General features: G+C 49.3%; 8 protein-coding genes across 8 annotated transcripts; 6 read left to right on the top strand and 2 right to left on the bottom strand.

Annotated features, from left to right (window-relative positions):
- Positions 1-433: 433 nt before the first annotated feature.
- Positions 434-1424, top strand: BJX67DRAFT_387825 (uncharacterized protein; the record flags this gene model as incomplete). Its single annotated transcript, XM_071034291.1, has 4 exons — positions 434-494; positions 555-596; positions 776-1237; positions 1311-1424. Exons 1-4 carry the CDS (start codon positions 441-443, stop codon positions 1422-1424), a joined length of 672 nt encoding a protein of 223 aa, XP_070886568.1. The 5' UTR covers positions 434-440.
- Positions 1425-2608: 1184 nt separating this feature from the next.
- Positions 2609-4922, top strand: BJX67DRAFT_371918 (CocE/NonD family hydrolase; the record flags this gene model as incomplete). The annotated part of the gene is made up of 3 exons (XM_071031162.1): positions 2609-2920; positions 2992-3700; positions 3787-4922. The coding sequence occupies 3 exons, from the start codon at positions 2609-2611 to the stop codon at positions 4920-4922; spliced, it is 2157 nt and encodes a 718-aa protein (XP_070886567.1).
- Positions 4923-6385: 1463 nt separating this feature from the next.
- Positions 6386-6793, bottom strand: BJX67DRAFT_380935 (uncharacterized protein; the record flags this gene model as incomplete). The annotated part of the gene is made up of 1 exon (XM_071032913.1): positions 6386-6793. The coding sequence occupies one exon, from the start codon at positions 6791-6793 to the stop codon at positions 6386-6388; it is 408 nt and encodes a 135-aa protein (XP_070886566.1).
- A 686-nt stretch (positions 6794-7479) lies between these two features.
- On the top strand, positions 7480-9097 carry BJX67DRAFT_387823 (major facilitator superfamily domain-containing protein; the record flags this gene model as incomplete). The annotated part of the gene is made up of 6 exons (XM_071034290.1): positions 7480-7580; positions 7637-7995; positions 8070-8298; positions 8369-8464; positions 8528-8812; positions 8897-9097. The coding sequence occupies 6 exons, from the start codon at positions 7480-7482 to the stop codon at positions 9066-9068; spliced, it is 1242 nt and encodes a 413-aa protein (XP_070886565.1). The 3' UTR covers positions 9069-9097.
- A 582-nt stretch (positions 9098-9679) lies between these two features.
- BJX67DRAFT_80131 (Zn(II)2Cys6 transcription factor domain-containing protein) lies at positions 9680-10875 on the top strand. Its single transcript, XM_071035469.1, has 5 exons — positions 9680-9917; positions 9971-10067; positions 10125-10351; positions 10411-10426; positions 10483-10875. Exons 1-5 carry the CDS (start codon positions 9759-9761, stop codon positions 10719-10721), a joined length of 738 nt encoding a protein of 245 aa, XP_070886564.1. The 5' UTR covers positions 9680-9758; the 3' UTR covers positions 10722-10875.
- Positions 10876-11068: 193 nt separating this feature from the next.
- Positions 11069-12688, top strand: BJX67DRAFT_387811 (fungal specific transcription factor domain-containing protein; the record flags this gene model as incomplete). Its single annotated transcript, XM_071034289.1, has 5 exons — positions 11069-11071; positions 11120-11311; positions 11359-11828; positions 11904-12222; positions 12293-12688. The coding sequence occupies 5 exons, from the start codon at positions 11069-11071 to the stop codon at positions 12533-12535; spliced, it is 1227 nt and encodes a 408-aa protein (XP_070886563.1). The 3' UTR covers positions 12536-12688.
- BJX67DRAFT_80152 (FAD-dependent oxidoreductase) lies at positions 12574-14385 on the top strand. The gene is made up of 3 exons (XM_071035470.1): positions 12574-12756; positions 12807-12899; positions 12970-14385. Exons 2-3 carry the CDS (start codon positions 12882-12884, stop codon positions 14212-14214), a joined length of 1263 nt encoding a protein of 420 aa, XP_070886562.1. The 5' UTR covers positions 12574-12756; positions 12807-12881; the 3' UTR covers positions 14215-14385.
- Positions 14386-14659: 274 nt separating this feature from the next.
- On the bottom strand, positions 14660-16790 carry BJX67DRAFT_80094 (cytochrome P450). Its single transcript, XM_071035468.1, has 6 exons — positions 16371-16790; positions 15850-16308; positions 15617-15768; positions 15385-15552; positions 15075-15324; positions 14660-15011 (listed from the first exon to the last, which is right to left on the bottom strand). The coding sequence occupies exons 1-6, from the start codon at positions 16668-16670 to the stop codon at positions 14820-14822; spliced, it is 1521 nt and encodes a 506-aa protein (XP_070886561.1). The 5' UTR covers positions 16671-16790; the 3' UTR covers positions 14660-14819.
- Positions 16791-18111: the final 1321 nt, after the last annotated feature.

Raw genomic sequence — 18111 nt, 5'->3', positions numbered from 1 at the left:
AAGCCTTGCCTTATAGGTCCCGTGCAATGGCTTTCTCGTCTGTGCCATCATCACCACTGCGGTTCTCGGAATTCCAGCCCGGGTATTTATCGAAACCCCACACCGGTCTCCAGTGTTGGAAACGTCAAAAGATGTTAAACCATTGACCCTGGCTGAAACCCCGATGCTGAAGGTCCGGAGGAAACTCCGGAGGAACCTCCACAGTCTTGGACAGAATAATCCGGTGTTTGCGAAACTTGGTATCTCACCCAATCTCCGCGCTGGCATGTGAGGCAAAATAGGCTGCGAAGCAAAGGGTCAATTACCGAGGCTCAACTGAGAGCATCCTCCTTTGAGAAATATCCACCACCTTCTGATATATATAAATGAAGGTTAGTGTGGCGCTGTTTGGCTCTATTGTTTGAATGGTAACAAGAATTGTACATCGAAATCACTGCACAATGGCTGCCCCAAACGATGCTACTCTGGAGAATCTCAATGGCAAATGGACTTTGGTTGGTGCTCAAACCGATTATCATCTCTTGCAGCTACTAATATGCCACATGTGCTGGTAGGACAAATCTCTATCCTCTCCGACTGATCCTCTGCTGGCGCTGGTAAGTTGGAAAATCTTCCTCCAAATTCCAAGAACCGCCCTTTACGCCTATCGGGGGAGGCAATATACCCGCCAATATCGGCAATGGTACTTTGTCAACCACAATATGTCCCACAAGCTCGGCCTTGATCCTTTCATGTTACATTTGCGTTACGGCCCAAGTTGCTGACTGCCTCGTAGCAAGGCATGAACTGGGTGGTCAGAAAAGCGATCGGGATGTCATCCGTTATCCTTGATATCAAAGAGTTTCACGAGGTGGAAAATGGCTCTGCCACACCTTTGACGCGGATCGAAATACTTCAATCTACCACCAGTGGTCTCCCGGGTACCAGTGAGAAGAGATATATTGACTGGGAAGAGAGGACCCAGGAAGATCACATTTTCGGCAAGTGTGTGGTTCGCGCGCGTTGGATCTGTGATTCCAAGAACGTAAATGGGAGGACATTACCAGTTGTAGACATCCAGACAACATTGGCTGAGGATGAAAATATTGTCAGGTTCCTGGCAGGTGAGGTCGGTGACGACTTGCGTCCCTCGGAGGGGTTCTTAGTGGAAAAGCCACAGGAAGTAAAGGAAGGACAAGACGGCCTCTGGTTACAACTGTTTATTCGTCATGTTGAGGGGAAGTGGACAGCAGAGCAGGTATGTTTTGCGCGCTCCGAATTCAATATGGAGTTGGTTTTCTGCCGGTCCTCCAATTCTGACTGTACTACAGATCTGGGGCTTCGAGATGATTGGAGGGGAGCGTCGCTATGTCCGACGCGTCGTTGTTGCCAACGCGAAAGGACAGCACGGTCTGGCTAGGCTTGTTTATAGCTTCGAGAGTTAAACGCGAGGCAGCGAATTATCAGGATACATACCTACCCACGGTCGCGTATCTCCTGTCCTCTCCGATGGAACTTACTGGTGGAAGTGTGGTGGAACCATTGCAATGTCGACTATAAGGTCGCTGCAGTGAGCGATAGGGATCTGTATGGGTATTTCCACCAAAGAATGGCAACGTATTTCCAGTGTGGCGCTCTCAATGGCAAAGCTCATTCAGCACTTCTGGGTGGCTGGTGGTCAAGAGGACAGTACCTTATTATTAGCAACGCAGCTCATACAATTCAGCTGCATGCTAGAAGAGTTTCAATAGCATTGGATAACGTTTTCTTATTATCAAAATTACTTGATACCCCTGGGTGCTCTCAAGGTGAGGTCTTTGCTCTCTACGACAAAAAGTAGAGACCCTGAACTGATGAGATGTCTTGAACTGCAGAGCACAATAGCAAAAGGTGTAGGAAAACCGATTCCTGGAATTTATGGCTGCAAGAGTGTGCTATCTCTGGGGGGTCTATTATACAGGTTAGATAGGCTAGGGTTAGGACAAAAACTGCTGGCTTTTGATGTCGACGAGGAGGATACGTGATTTTCTTTTGGTTGTACGAATCTATTGCATCAAGGTACGACAAAATTTGAAGTATTCCCCAGCATGTCTTCCCCGAATTCGAGCTTTGACGGCTTGCTGGATCCGAAGCAGTCTCGGTTGCTGAATCGGCAAACCCAGGACAAGCACATGGCGTCAAGAACAGGATTCCGACGTTCATGCGATAGCTTCGGAAAAACAAATAGACCAACCACCCCACGGAACTGTAAGAAAAGCCGATTTTCCGTCGAGCAGTTGTTTGACTCGAATGCCCACGAGAGGTCGGTGTTTGGTCGGTAGGTGCCAGATACCCTTCCCCTCCTTACCTCGGAGATTGATGAGAACAAAACCTCATTTCTGGAGCATCACGGTGTTTCGGGTATCCCCGCCATGGAGGTGCTCATACATCATTTGAATTCAGCCCAGAACGTTTGTCATGTGTAAAACAGGAGTCTGTCACGAACAAACTCTCTAGATCTCTACAATCCGCTCAAGTCTGATAAAGCTCTTTCTTTTCGCCGCTCTCACATAACTCTTCGTTTACTCCATCCTCTCGAATTAAAGAAGAAAAAAAAAGAACTCTGTCTTTTCAGACTCGATTCTACACAATGTCCACCGCTGTTGAACCCCCCTATCAAGGAATCTTTTCCGATATTATCGGACTCACCTACCGCTATGGATCTGTGGAGGGAGAAGTATCGGCTGATTCCAGTTTCCCTTATGAAAGGGACAAGCCCGTGGGGTTCTATATTGCAAACTTAAAGATTGGAGAGGCCCTGGGGAAGCCACTCCTAACGATATCTGACCTCTTACCTGCTGAAACCGCAACTTTCGACGCCCGATTGATCAACCGCGCAAGGCTCCTGTACAGTTTAAGTCCAGCCCAAGGACTTGAAAAGCCCATTGTGATCGACAAGAAAGTAAGTCAGAGGCCGATGCCCTATACAAGTAGATGAATATTTTCATAACGAGGATTTCCAAATTACGATAGATACGCGAGATAGTGGGGAGGTACGCCGGCGAAGTCAATCTGGACTCTCCCAACACCTCAGACCTTGATGAGCCACTCGCTCGTATCTGCGCAGAACTCGGCCACTTCCCCAAGACAGTTTCCCACACTCGCAACCATCTCCGGCGCGAAGCTGCGGGATTCAAAGTGATGCGGGATAAGGAGATCCCAACTCAGGGCGGCAATTCTATATTTGCGGATGTTTACCTCCCATTGGGGCATCTAAAGAGATATCCCGTCCTGATTAGCTGCACTTTGTATGGAAGGCGAGTCTTCTACTCCGGCCCTGATCTAGCAATACAAGACGAAATTGTCGCCTTTGAAAAGGCCGAGGATGACTGGCACTCAACACCCGCCGGGTGTCCTATTACGGTGCCGAGAGAATCTTGGGGCGCTCATTGGGAAGGGCAGCGGGGATTCGAGAATATCGCAACTTTCAACACGTTCACCTACGTACCGCGAGGTTACGCTATGGTTAAGATTGACCCTTCGGGGGTTTCACAAACACCAGGTACCAGAGGAGTCCTTGGAGGGATTATCGGAGAGTATTACGACGCCGTTGAATGGGCAGCTTCGCAACCGTGGAGCAACGGAAATGTCGCTATGGTTGGAAGTTCGTACGGAGCCAACACGCAATGGCATGTTGCGGCGTTGAAACCAGAAGGGCTGAAGTGCTTTGTTCCTTATGCAAGTGAGTGTTTTTTTTCTTTTTTTTTGGGCGCCTGGATGTTTGGCCGTTGGCGACTAAGGACATTGACAACTGATGACTACCTCTAGCCGACATTGACACCTACCGCGAGGCGGCTTACACCGGTGGAATTCCAACATCCATTTACTTGCCCGACTGGTATGCTCGAGTCCGAGCGTGCTCGCCAAAATGGGGCGACCAATTCGACCTCATCGAGATGATGAAGTCCCATCCTTTTTACGACGCGTTATGGGAAATGGCTGGCACAAACGTAGACACTACAAGTGTCCCCTGCTTTCTTGCCGCATCGCAAATCTTTATGATCCATGGTCGGGGAGCGTACGAGGCATGGAGAAAACGGGACCCCTCAAATACTTTTTTGCAGCTTGTCGATTGCAATTACTATTCGTGGCCGAGCCGCGAAGCATCAGGAAAGATTATCCAGTTTCTTGACCATTACATGAAAGGTGAGGCCTATCCACCGCCAGAAAGAGTGGGGATCCAAGTTCGCCTGGGCGGCGGAAATTGGTACTGGCGAAAAGAAAAAACCTGGCCTGTTCCTGGCGTTCAGTACCAGAGATGGTATCTCACGCCAGATGGTGCTCTCGTCACCCGCGAGGACGCAGAACAACCAGAGAGGAAACTCGAGTACTCGACAAAGGTCCGAGAACATGCCAATTCCGGGGTTACTTTCACCTCAGCTCCGTTTGAGGAGGATGTGGAGTTCGCAGGCCACTTTAGCGCGAATCTCAGTATTTCATCCTCCACAACAGAAGCGGACGTGGTAGTCACACTTTGGCCTATTGACGCAGATGGGAACATAGTTCGACTCGGGTCGAGGAATCATCTGGAGCCTTTAGCAAAAGGGTTTCTTCGCGCCAGTCACCGGAAAACGGATCCCTCCAAAACATTGCCTGAGCGGCCATGGCATACACATACAGAAGCCGATAATCGTCCGCTCACGCCCAACGAAGTGGTCAAAGTGGAAGTCGAGCTTTACCCAGCTGCTGCTCGAATCCAGAAGTCATGGAGGCTGCGTGTGGATATCACTCCATCAGAGCATCAGCCTGGAATTCCAGGATACTCTCCCCCAGAATTTCGGGCTACGTGGGGGGAAACGCACGAAGAAGGAACAAACGCAATTCATGTTGGAGGTCCCTACATGAACTATGTACTATGTCCGGCAGTCCCAGTCAAGTATGACTACCCGGCCGTGGTGCTATAGTCGCCTGAGACACGAGTGATTGATACACGCATGTTTGTTACTCTTTTACTATGCAAATGACCTTCTTTGAAGTGCACCCGGTGACCTTGATACATTCTCACCCAACACTGAAATCATGCAAGTCAAATCGTGTTAGAACACAATCCCCACTGAAGGTCAATAATTCGGTAATTGACGTAGTAAAGTTAAAAATACCGGTTCTCACAGCCAATGGATGATTGCAACGGGGCGATGGAGCCGAGACATACAACAAAATGGCCAGTCCAAGGATGTGATCTAATGCTTCCAAGAGAAAAGGGATATGAGCTGCGAGGACCAGGGAAGATACGACGGGGATGTCCCGAGGAGCCCACAGACCAGCCATCCTGCACTAGTTCCAGGATCAGAAAACACGGCCGCACCCTTGGGCGGGGAGTGCCCTCTGTCCCCGGACTACGAGAGTTGCCTTCACTGAAGCAGACAATCCAAAAAGTCTGAATTTAGTGTTGCATTTTCTAGCATGATGTGGCAGACAGGGAACAGATTGAAAAGTAAATGTTACGATAGTAGTGTACATGTCACGTACTGACTTTAAACCATATGTGCCTCGCCACACACATCCCTGGAGAGTCTTCCAATGCCTTGTAGTGTCAGCGCTCGACATGAACACTCGACGGAGCCGTGATTTTATCAGTAACCGCCACGTATTCTCTCCCCCGTATAAGGTGGTCAGTTGACGAAATTTGACTACTCAGTTCAACTGGTTGGCAAGGCCATTCATGGGCATGCTGGGCCAAAGCTGCTGCGTTAGACTTTTGATGCCGCCGTTGGCTGGCAGAGAGAGAGAATGAACCCTCCTCTTCCGAGTGCCGGCCGTAGCTGAGCCTCGCGATTCTCACCAGCAGCCGCCTCATCGTCGCGGCAGACGTTGAAATGATACTGATTCCCGTTTCTATTATGGACCAGAGTAGTACGGGGTTATTGGTTAACAGGCCTTGTTGAATGGAGAGTCGGGGGAGGTAAATGATTCGAACAACGGTCGCTATGCTTGCTCTGGAGATGGCATGGGGTTAGCGAATTGAAACAGTGAATGAGGGGCTCGTTAGTAACACGGCCGTCTTACATTGACCCCAGGCCGAGTAGAGCGTACACCGAGATTTTCAATTTCCAATGCATCCGGGAACGCCACAGCAAAGTGATTGGAAGGACCACACCCATCGTTACGTCTGCAGCCAGTATCCAGGCTGCATGAGCTAACAGTACTCTAATGAGACTTGAAATGCTCTTGCAGGAACCCTCGACCGGATCCGGACTGGCTTGTTGAGCTTGTTCCCAGAAGTACTGGACTGGCCAACAGAAAAATAGAGTCCAGAACCAGGCTATAAGAGTCACTATCAGGCCGGAACCAAGCAAACTAAATAGAATGACTCGGTGTGTCCGATTAATGACGATATACAACAGGGTGAAGGCGAAGGACATTTTAATCAGGTAGGTGGCGACGCAATATAGTAATTCACCGACGAAGACGAGCTTTTCTTCAGCGTTAGCAACACGGCCTGTACACTCGTGAGGCCGACGACACGCACCTTGACGCCCACCACGTAGTTCTCTAGATCTACCTCGGACGTCTGCTTTCCAATTCCATAGTAGAGAAGTCCAACGGTATACATTATTGCAACAACCGTATAGGCGGCCTCAATTTCTCTCTTAGTATCGTGGTAGAAAACCGACGGTTGTGGGACACGTACAGTTGCCAGAGCCGCAAGGTAATCATCCACAGCGACATCGTGTATAAGGAAGAATCGGTTGAAAAACCGAAGGGTGAGCGCAAGGCATGAGAGGGCGAAGAGGATAAGCGTGGTAGTTACACATATTACTGTATTATACGGCATGGCGAAAGCAGCACTGGTCGCAAAGCAATGCGCGTTTGCAGCATGAGCACAGACTGGCAGAAGGTGTTTCGAAAAGAAGATCAAGAAACGATGCTCTTTTCAACCACGACATTGACTTATTGAAAGCACTACCCCAACAGCTGTGGCGAGCTGCCAAAGTTCTCCAGAACTCTGTCAGAACTCAAATTTCCCACCGGGGAACTGGAACGCGGGGAGGCCCAGCAGACAACTGGAACCACGGTACAAGGGCCGTCCCCTTATGGAGAGTACTTGGCTTCTGCCAGAACCGACAAACATGGCCAGAGAGCAACCATGGCGTCAATTGCTGCAATACCCTTTTCAGGACACAGATCTGAACTCAGAACAGAACCCCACCATTCTGCTGTAATCTCCCAAGCAAAATTTTCGTAATAGGCTTTTTCTCATTATCCCCGGCAAATCGGTTTGACCCAGATTATTCCGTGTGGTTAGCTGTCGGTATTTCGGGAATTGAACCCCAGATCTAATTCCGTCAAAGCATCGCGACTCCCCGGAATCAAATCGACCATACGAGAATTTACCGGTCTTTGGCAAGCTAAATTCTGGTATAACATGTTGTGGGAATACGAAATTAATTGGCACCGACACCATCTTGCTCGCTCGCACGCCTCAAGCTTCTAAAAAGAGGTAAGGGAGCAAAATTGACAATGGAGAGTGGTGACCATTCTCAGGAAAGGGGCTGGAAGGCTTGGCTTTGTGTTTTAGGTGCCTTTTGTTCCCTCTTTTCTACCTTTGGATTTTTAAATGCGTGAGTGTTATCCTTGATGGGTCGCTTCACACTCCTCTGAGTAACATTTTATACAGAATTGGCGTGTTCCAAGCTACATACAGAGAGACTAGCCTGAAGAACTACACGCCATCCGAGATTTCATGGATCTTTGCCATTCAGCTGGCGCTCATGTGGGCCCCAGGCTCATTTTTCGGTTGCCTGGTTGATGTATATGGGCCCACAAGAACAATGGTACCCTGCAGTTTGCTATGCGTATTCTCGCTATGCATGACCAGCTTTAGCAAGCACTACTACCAGATATTTCTATCACAGGGGCTTGGGTTTGGAATCGGAGCAGGAGGGAATTTCACAGCATCCATGGTTTGCATTGGTCAGTGGTTTGTTGGGCGACGGGGGCTAGCGATAGGTATTGCCATGTCTGGCGGCAGTCTTGGTAAGCTTCGTCGATTCTCTTTGTGAAGCCCGATAGTCCCACAGACCAGAGTGCTAAATATGTATCGAGGATAGGAGGGGTTATATTCCCTATCTTCTTCACCCGGGTCAAAGAGGCTGTAGGGTTTGACAGCGCGATACGATACACTGCACTCATTATCGGAGTATTTCTTGCTGCCGCTTGTCTCCTTGTTACAAGCCCCCTACCACGTAAGAGATGGAATACGCAACAGACATGGTTCCAGGTGAGCCTATTTAGGGATTACACATTCTCGCTATATACAGCTGCAGCGTTCTTCATCATGTTTGTGTCCCCTAACCCCTAAAATACTCGTCTAGCTCATTCATTGTCATCGAACTGACTTTGGTATGAGGTGGGGGATATGGGCGCCGTTCGACTATCTCCCGGAAATGGCCCGACAGCAAGGCTTTACGCCTTCGACGTCCCTTTATCTGATATCTATCATAAAGTCTGCAAATGCGCCCACCTCTCCTACCACATTGTGTGTGGCCATTAGCTTACTGGGAATTAGCGCAACCTCTTTGCCGGGGCGTATTCTTCCAGCGTACTTAGGAGACCGGCTGGGCTTGGAAAAGGTGATTATCAGCGCTGCCTCTTCGACCGGCTTGGCTATCCTCTGCCTTTGGCTTCCATTTGAGTTTCACCACTCACATACCGGTGTCATTGTCTTTGCTGCTATATACGGATTCGTGAGCGGTGCTTTCATAAGTCTCTTGATCCCTTTCGCATCCAGGGCTGGAAGCCTGGAAACCCTAGGTCAAAGAATTGGCGCATTTCAAACCGTCCTTGGTGTGTCGTACGCAACCCCTCCCGCCCTAACCCCCCAACCTTCCGCGTGGCAAAATACCCGCATAGAGATAGGCTTAACAACCATTCACAGAAACCTCACTGGACTACCCATTCTGGGGGCTATTCTAGACCAACAGCATAATACTCACTTCTGGGGTTTAATACAGTTTGCCTTCACGTCAATAACTTTGGGGACGGCCTTGCTCTTGGTGGCCATTGTTATTGGTCGGCACCGATTTAAAGTGAGCCGTGAAGCGGCTTGAAGCCATGCAGTACTACAGATTGGACTGGGCTGTGAGCAGGCTAAGTGATAGAGCTTCTTAGTCTCTCTCCTTGACTATTATGGCATCTGTATGTCGGTGATATGTTGGATGCGGCAGTCGAAATCCTCCCAGCTGCAGCACGGATACGTAAAGGATGGAATCTTCGCGTGGATATTTGTCCTTCAGAAGTGTAGCTATACGTTCCTGTAGATATACCTGCCAAGATGCGGGAATGGTATGGGGGGGGTAGATGATGATGAGCTGGCAATCAACTCGATCCATGTTGGCGAGGGGCGGCTAAACTACATAGTTTGCCCTGTCATCCCACGAGGAGGTTGTTGCAATCGCGGAGTGTTGTGGAGGGTACATTAAACACTTCTGTTGCTTGATAAATACTTGGAATTTCGTGCGTTTTTAAAGCTTGTATTGTAGGTTAAGTCCTTCCCTCTTCCTTGGCTAAATTTTGACGAGATTGACGCAGTTTTCGTGGCATGGTTGGTGGTTGAATAAGTACGCTTTGAACGTGTGATGATGTTGGGTGGGTGGTCTGACCGGCCGAGAATTCCTTATGTTCCCGTGAAGCCGTAATTACATACGCGCCACGTGCCGGACTCGTTGACCGCCACACCACTGGCAGCCTCTCCAAACGCTTCTCCTTGCTCATGTCTCATCGCCTTGACATAGAGAACAATGGACATGCCGAAACTTTCCAAAACATGCGACCAATGCAAGTCCCGCAAGGTGCGCTGCGTGAGTCAGTATCCATACTCCCCCTACCCAACGAATCCGAGTCGCTCACGGCCTTCAGAGACACCGAATTCCCTCGCGTTGGTCTGCAACTACTGTGAGGTGAGCTCCGTGTAGCACTATTTCTCACAAATTAGACACTCACTCGACGGCAGAAGCGTGGTCTTCCCTGCCATTTCGGCGTCAAGAAATCTCGAGTGAAGCAAAGAGTTCGTCGTGAAGGGCAACTTGACTCACCTCTCGATGAATATCGTATGAACTAGGATATGCCAACGATGTCTTGTCGCTTAATCTCTAATTATGTTGCAGAGCAAGCTCGGATGGCGGCTCCTCGCGCGGGCTCTTTAGCTTCCAGTCTAGAGCAGTTACCGCACTACCCCACAGACGGGGAGACCACTACATCTACTGTACGCTCTATACAATCAAATCCCCAGCAACGAAAGCTGGATTTTCAACCGGAGAAACTATACATAGACTATATACTCGATGATCGGGGAGCAGCTTCTCGATGTCGTGGGGGGCGGTCGCTGGTAAAGGTTTGCTCGCCGCTTGGACCGCAGCATTACAGTAAACTGACCCGCTCTTGGCTGAATAGGCTCACGATCACTATGGTGGGTTTTTATTTCCATGGCGTTCAATATGAAACTGACCGCGGTTATTCTCCCAGTGGGGAGCTCTGGAATTGCATTCTTCTCCGACCGGAGGATAGCATCTATCTCTGAGCGCTTACACCACCGAAAACTTACTGACATCATCGAAAGGCTCGCTAATGGTATGCGAGACCGAACAAGCCGCACGATAAGGGTTTTGAATGCTGCTCCTGCTTCAATGGAGCTCGCGACGCAGTCGAGAGGATTGTATATTGCTGGTCAGAGTCCCCCCTCAAAGCAGCTGAATCCACATTGATACTGAATGCTCGCAGCGTACTTTCAACACATCCATCCAATTTATCCTGTCATTGACCGACAGGCGTTTGAATATGCCGTATCTAGCTCGCATCTATCTGAACTTTTGCAGGCGAATCTCGCATTCTCAGCCTTGTATCACTCTGTGCTTGCCCTTGGCTGCCAGTACCACGAACGTGGCTCCTTTGAACCGGGCACAGGAATAGCATGGAAGTTTTTTCGTGTCGCGTTGGGCTTGTTGCCAGAGATTCTACTTTGCCAAGAGGCCGTGCTGAATATTCAGGTATGGTGCTCTTTAATACACCCAAATCCGCGCAAGACTGACATAAATCGAAGGCAGTGACTACGATGGTAAGACCTCAGGTTTCTAACATAGGATTGTATCATAATATGCAACAGGCTATTTTTGCTCAAACATCCTGCGGTGTCCACATTACCCACGCATTGACAAGCGAGGCTGCTAGAATGGTACAGTTATCTGCCATGAGCAGGGGAATCTCCGATGCTGCGAGTGCTGCAGCGTACCAAAGAACATTTTGGGTGATATATATACTGGAAAAAACGCTTTCGTTCGCCTGCGGCCGCCCTTCTGTATGATCTTGCTCCGCCAAAAGGGGGTTTGTGCTCACAGAACCCAGGTGTTGCGTGACGCCGACATTGGCACTCCCGTCCCTCATGCTCCAGAGGCAGTGTTTGGAACCTTTGACTGGCTGAAAGCAATGTCTCGCTTCAGCCGGTTTTCATCAAAGGTATACGGCTCCCTGTTCTCGATAAGCGCGACTCTAAGATCTCCCGAGACACTGTATGCTGCCGTCGAGGCTTACATGGACGAACTGGAAGCGTGGAGAATGTCAGTCCCAGAGGACTTTCGTCCCGGCTCAAAATTTCCCCCAGCAACCGCCACAGAGACTACATTGACGACCATGGCTCTGAGACTGAATTTATATTACTATAGCGCGGTGGTCGCATTGTCCAGGTTCTACCTGAACCTTCCCCAGCGAAACCATCAACACAAAAGCACAGAATGCGAGAGTGCGCTATTGGCCGCCGCAAGTAGGATTGTTGAGCTGACAAATTTTATCGACCTGGCAAGCTATACGCCAATCTGGTACGGATCTTCTCGCCTCTCCCGCCTCGTCCCCCCCTCGGGGGTATGAAAGGTAATTCTCTAATAAGGAACCAGGGTCATGTTCTCCGCGCCTTTGTCAGCTTCCTTCATCCTCTTCGACTTCATTGTCCACCACCCAGCGCACCCAGACACGACGCGCAATCTCTCTCTACTAAGTACAGTCGGGGCTTACTTTTGCCACCTGGACTATATCTCTGGCGGTACAATCCCCATCTCTCTTCTCTCCGACATGGCTTCTATAGCCCGAGACTATGTCAGAGACAACGAAAATGACGGCAGTCCTGGTCGGACCGCTGAGAACAATTCTTCGGCTGGTGGTATTCCGGAGCAGGCATTGTCGAACTCGGAGAACTCGGACGAGCCGTTAACCATGGTTAGTATACCTGCGTACTGTGATTTCCTATGCCTGTATGCCCCCTATTCTAACGCTTCGACTTGGGAAGGCGGGCGCTGCGCCGTTAGATGATATCTTGGCGGGCGGCCCGGGAAGCGCGAATCTCCCCAACGCCGCTGGGGACACTGCAGAGACTGTTGATTGGTCTCTAATGGATCGGATATCAGGCGACATCGACCTGCTGGATCTGTTTGCAGGCGGTAATAATGCAGACAGTTTGCAGTATTACTTGCCACAGGCGGAGGCACTACTTGGAGAAGCGAGAAACGAGGGACCACTTGACGCAGTTTAAGGTTGGCCATACGCACGCTTTTCCCCACGTTTCGGTTTGGTGGGACCAGGTAATTTATCACTTGGCAAGAATATTAATTCCGAGTAAAAAATACACTGGTACAACCTTTCCAGCCTTGAGGTTGACATGGTTCCCGAAAAGCCGAAACACCGAGACACCAAAGTCCGTTCTTTCATCTCCGAAGCTCGCCACGCCGTCATTGATTCGATAGCCATGTCCAAGTCAGGAAATCAAAACCAGATAAGGTTCGTTAAATTGATTGATTGTGCAGATCACGTTCGAAACCTAAAAGTACATATCTCTGTGGATTTGCTTTCCCACGAGCCGCCCACACACGAGACCCAGAATGACGAAGCCTCAGAAGGTACGGCTTTTCTCAGTTATTTGACTATTAGCAGGACTATCGATGGCAGCTAAAACCTGGTTCCTTTCAGGCCATCATCATCGGGGCCGGACCCGCGGGCCTGGCAGCCGCCCTCCGCCTCCAACAGTACAACCACATTTCATCCGTTGTCTATGAAATCCGGCCCAAACCGACAACCCTTGGCGGCGCAATTGGGATCCCATCCAACGGGCTACGGCTATTGCATCGGCTTGGATTATATGACAACATTAGACTCAGAGCCGCCGAGACCTCAAATCTTGTCCTCCACGCCATCAAAGGGGATGTCATTGGTAAGGCGGATCTCACCTCCTGGAGCAGGGACAAGACCGGGTTTGGGTATCTGCGAATACAGAGAACAAGCCTGATGGACGTCTTTTACGATGCAGCAAGGCTCGCGGACATCCCCATCCACTTTGGCAAGCGGTTAGTTGGGATAGTTGAAAACAGCGATGGAGTCACAGCAACCTTTGACGACAATACGAGTGACACGGCCGACTTCCTTCTTGGCTGTGATGGCATCCATTCCGCAGTCCGCAAACTGTATGTCGACCCGAACATGACACCCGAGTACTCGGGCGTTGTAAATATATTTTCTCTCCTTGAGACCATAATGCTGCCGCAGGCTCGATTATCCCTGGACGGGCTGAATGCAACGTTGACAACTGATGGACTGCTGGCGTTGTGTCCGTGTACTGCAACAAACGAGATGATTTATTGGTTCTTCTCTCGGCAACTCTCAATGCCTCCAGGCGGCGGCGGCCGTGATGGATGGGAAGAGAAGGGGAAGCAGGAGGTGGAGAACTTGAAGGTTACCCTTCTGGAACTACTAAAAGACACCTCTGGCGAGTGGGGGGACATGTGGAAGGCAATCATCAACCAAACCAATGTGGTCAAATTCTACCCTATTTTCCGGATGGTACTGGGTGGCCAGTGGGCGAGAGGACGCTGTTTGATTCTGGGCGACGCGGCTCACGCAATGCAGCCACACGCCAGTCAGGGCGTTTCTATGGCGCTAGAAGATGTTTTCCTACTCTCCAAGTTACTGGAGATCCCCGGACGCTCTCTAGAGGAAGTCTACGCAGTATATGAGCAGAAGAGACGACCCCGGACGGATAGGATGTCCAAAATGGCAGAGCGCAATGGGAATGTGCGCAAGAAGACAGGGCCGTGGCAACTATGGCTACAGGAGTGTGCAATCTCGGGTATGATGAGTGTTTATAATCTCTGCAGGTTGGACAGGCTGGGCATAGGGCAGAAGGAATTGGCGTATGATGTTGAGGAGGAGGAGGTTTAGCCTACCCCATCAGTCTCCTAAATACAAAGTTGACTACTCCGTACCCCACATCTTTACCTGGCGACGATGTCTAGAATCGAATGGAGCAGAGGTCCAGCTAGGGTACTTTGAAAGGCTGAGTCTCAAGCAAAGAGGATATACGATGCGCCTCCGTCGTCAAGAATCAAGAGCAATTAAAATGAGGTTCTGGCAGCCTTGTTTATGATTGTAGCGGGGCTATGGGCAGCTATTATTTCTTTCCGATCTTCTATAATCCAAGGGTGATCAAGGGTGTTCGAGGTAAATGGTCGGTTCGTCATAGGCCGCTTCAGAGATACCGTGGCTCTTCCGTCCTCCTGGATTGGGCACCTCAGGCAGCCTGGCTATTCCCCCCCAGAGTAGTTACATGCAATAATGTTAATTATCCAGAACTCCCCAGGCTTCCAACATAATATACCAATTAATTCATGAAATGATTGAGCTAATACTGCACAATTAGCACAGGGGTTGGGGCTGGAAATGATACGCTCATGTTCATATCTCTGCTCATCCACTGCTCTCCCTGTCTGGCCCACGCAAGTAATAGGCCCATGGCATAAAGGCATAGCATCGACGCCAATTGTATCTCAAGGAGCAACCCGTCTCTCCAAACGTACTATTAACCCGGATTGCTTCCAAAACCAGGATGCATGGGTTCGCCATTCAGGTAGAGGTGATGCCCATGAAATTTTGAAATGGCGCAGTAGCTGGGGCACAAATTTCCCCATCTCCATTATAGATATGTTTTTGCCGATGCAGGTGCGCGCACCATGTCCAAACTAGAGTTTAGGGACAATCAGTCGAGGTTCATTGGAATAGGTACTGGGATAACTTGGGCTTACCGATAGGAAATACCGATCCATAGCTTTTAGCGACTCTGGCGATGCCTCGAGCCATCGTTCAGGTCGGAAGCAATCGGCATCTTCGCCGTAGATATCTTTGATCTGATGGATAACAGGGGCGGAGATGCTGACGTTTGTTCCTGCAGGCAATCTATGGCCGCAGATTTCTGCACCTGACGGAGGTACATACCTCTCCAGCGGGAATCCGACGCCTGGATGTAGTCTCATTGCTTCTTTCATTGTTGCTTGTCTAGCATATAATATGTTAGAAAGCATCCACACCCTTGGCTGGATAACGGGTTAGTCTTACAAATATGGTAATTTCAAGCACTCCTCATATGTGATAAATTTCGAAAGCCGGCCGTGTCGGTCCGCCTCATCTATTTCGGTTTGGATTTTGTCGTACACATGAGGAGTTCGAACTATGTAATAGATCATGGCCCGTAGGGATATCGCAGTGGTGTCACTCCCAGCCAGACTATAAGCGGAAGCAGAGTAAGTACATTAAAGAAATAGCCGCCTTGGAAATAAATTCAACTCACAGGTTGTTGGATAGATGATTCATCATGTCCCTGTGGGAAATCTTGCCGGACCGTTCCTCTTTTTCTCTCAACTGGGCAAGGAAGTCTGTTCGTCCAGCCTTCCTATTCTCAACACTGTGGTGGTCATATCGATCAATTTCCTCTTCTGTGATCTTAAATAAGCCACATTGATCAATTATGTTAGCACTGAAACCAAATATAAAATAATACCGGTGACAGCGTTGCACCCTCACCTTCATGAATCGGTCCAATGTATCCGGTAGCAAATTCAGCCGCTGAAATTGCCTGCTCAACAAAGCACGCCGCAGTATCGGGATTATAAACGGCAACTGGCCTAATATTTTCACGTATTGTAGGCCGGTATCGATTTTCCCGATCATATCATCGACATCACGTCGTTGCTCCATGAACCCGAAGCGTCTCTGAAAAGTAATGGCAGAAATGACATCAAAAGCATACCATTGGAGCCACTTTGAAAAATCGAGTGATTGGTTTTCTAGATCGAGCATTGCGTCCATGAATATTTGGGTGCATTCGTCGGTATACACCTCGAAATTTTTCATGTTTGTCATTGAAAAGATCTGGGACACGGAACTCTTGAGATGTTTATGATAAATGGGGTCACGGGCAGTGAACATGCTGTCCATAACCTCGCCCTGATAAACGGGTGCCATTGTATCATAGAACGGGGTCTTCGAGACGAAACACATTTAGTATGCGGACCGCGAAATAAAAAATCTGAAGTACTACTTACTTTAGTAAACTTGCTTCCTATCCCGTATATAACGGGAATCATCTTTGGATCCGCGACAGAGACCTCATTTGGCCCGACTCTCACTATAGGTCCGTATTTTTGGTGAATTTTCAGATAATTAGCAGGACCGTCGCCATTATATACCATCAGAAGGCGATAGAGATACGAAAATCGAGCGAGCACCGGTCCCGGGAGCGTCCTGAGACCCTGCCGTAGGGACACTCGGATGTAGTCTAATATCAGGAGTGCTAGAAGCCCGACAGCAAGGGCGTCGAAACCTGGAACAAGGTCTTGAAACATTGCTCACAGACAATTTGGTGTTGGGTAGATAGATAAATGAACGGTTTACCACGGAGATGCTCTGCTTGACAATTTATGTGTTGATTGTAGGGGTTATATGTATGTGAATCCCGGTTGACGGGAAATGGCACTGTGGGACAAAGTTCGTGATTTCCTTCGCGGAGAGTCTGCCTCGGCCGCCCCGCTCAACATTTCCTTAGCCTCGTGATTACACTATGTTAGAGTAGCCTGGTGGTAGCAAACCATGGTCCTAGGTGGATCCGCCGCGGAGGAACCTTAGCGGCGGAAACGGCACGTGGAGTCGTGGAAATAGTGGAAACATGGCGACTAACGATGGTAACGCTGAAGACAGCGGCGATTATCAGTCAGAACCTATACTTGTGGCTTTACTTCGGTCGTTTGTTGGGAAAGAACCTAAAGACAGTGCATCAAGCGGGTGTTTGTGGCTTCTTCGCTGAGTGCGCCACCGCGTTCCGCTTATACCTTATCAATTTGGTTGGTGTCTAACAACGGTGCTTGACACGTAATGCATCCAGCCTTGGTGAGCTTTTCGAGTCTGTTCATATTCAGATATTCCAAGTCTATATATTGTTGATAACCTACTTCTTACTACAAGAGGCCAGCTTGACAGATAGCAGGCAAGGATTGCAGTAATCAGTCTATCAATAAGGTAGGCAGAGGAGGCAGACAACGACCCCGTCCCTTTAGATCAACCACAGGCTAAAGTGATACCGAGGTTTCGCCTTGACCAGCGTCCAAACGAGTTTTCTGTCACGGAGGAAATCAATCAGGCACAATCACAAATCAGTACACGGATCTTTCCTCAAAAAAGCATTCATGGAGATGAGCGTCATCGTGCAGCGTAGCTTGTATGGTATGATATGTATCCTCACAGGATGGAATCCTGCCCCTCCTTGAACCTGACCATGTTCTTTAGCGTCCCCAGCCCCGAAATATCAACCTTGATCTGATTGCCGCCCATGAGAAGTTGCCGCGGTTTCCGGGAGACACCGACCCCCGCGGGGGTGCCTGTCATGACTTCCTTGTATGCTGGGATGGCTGTGCCTGGATCTTGCTTGTTAGAGCCCTGCTTGCCACACAGGGCCAGAGAGTAGATGATTGTTGAACTTACTCTGACTTGCGCAGCTAAGAACACTCTCTGGCAGGAAAATCATGTCCTTGCCATTCACTGTATCCTGCTCCACCTCGCTATTGATCCGCGTAATGAGCCTAGCCAACACTCTCTGAGGCTTGTAGAACCATCTTAAAGACAATTCAAAATAGCCATGAGCGTGTTTCCAATGCTCTGCGAGTAAGAAACTGCCTGATAAGATTTATTGTAAGAGGTTCTATGATGCTGGGTGTGTGATGCGACATTTCGATGCTCATCATTTACATGAAGACCGTCTCAAAAATAAGTATTGCGAGGTGTCTCTGGTGC

Source organism: Aspergillus lucknowensis (assembly GCF_044049455.1).
Source record: "Aspergillus lucknowensis strain CBS 449.75 chromosome Unknown BJX67scaffold_18, whole genome shotgun sequence".
NCBI classification, from domain to species: Eukaryota; Fungi; Ascomycota; class Eurotiomycetes; order Eurotiales; family Aspergillaceae; genus Aspergillus; species Aspergillus lucknowensis.
Note: the sequence above shows the minus strand (reverse complement) of the source record. Positions and strands in the feature narration are given on the sequence as shown.

Coding starts and splice junctions, on each gene's coding strand:
- BJX67DRAFT_80131 (XM_071035469.1), top strand. CDS start 9,759: ATGGACATGCCGAAACTTTCCAAAACATGCGACCAATGCAAGTCCCGC. Junction 9,918..9,970: donor TGGTCTGCAACTACTGTGAG/GTGAGCTCCGTG, acceptor ACTCGACGGCAG/AAGCGTGGTCTTCCCTGCCA. Junction 10,068..10,124: donor CTCACCTCTCGATGAATATC/GTATGAACTAGG, acceptor ATTATGTTGCAG/AGCAAGCTCGGATGGCGGCT.
- BJX67DRAFT_80094 (XM_071035468.1), bottom strand. CDS start 16,670: ATGTTTCAAGACCTTGTTCCAGGTTTCGACGCCCTTGCTGTCGGGCTT. Junction 15,553..15,616: donor AATCATCTATCCAACAACCT/GTGAGTTGAATT, acceptor TTCCGCTTATAG/TCTGGCTGGGAGTGACACCA. Junction 15,325..15,384: donor TGCTTGAAATTACCATATTT/GTAAGACTAACC, acceptor ATTATATGCTAG/ACAAGCAACAATGAAAGAAG.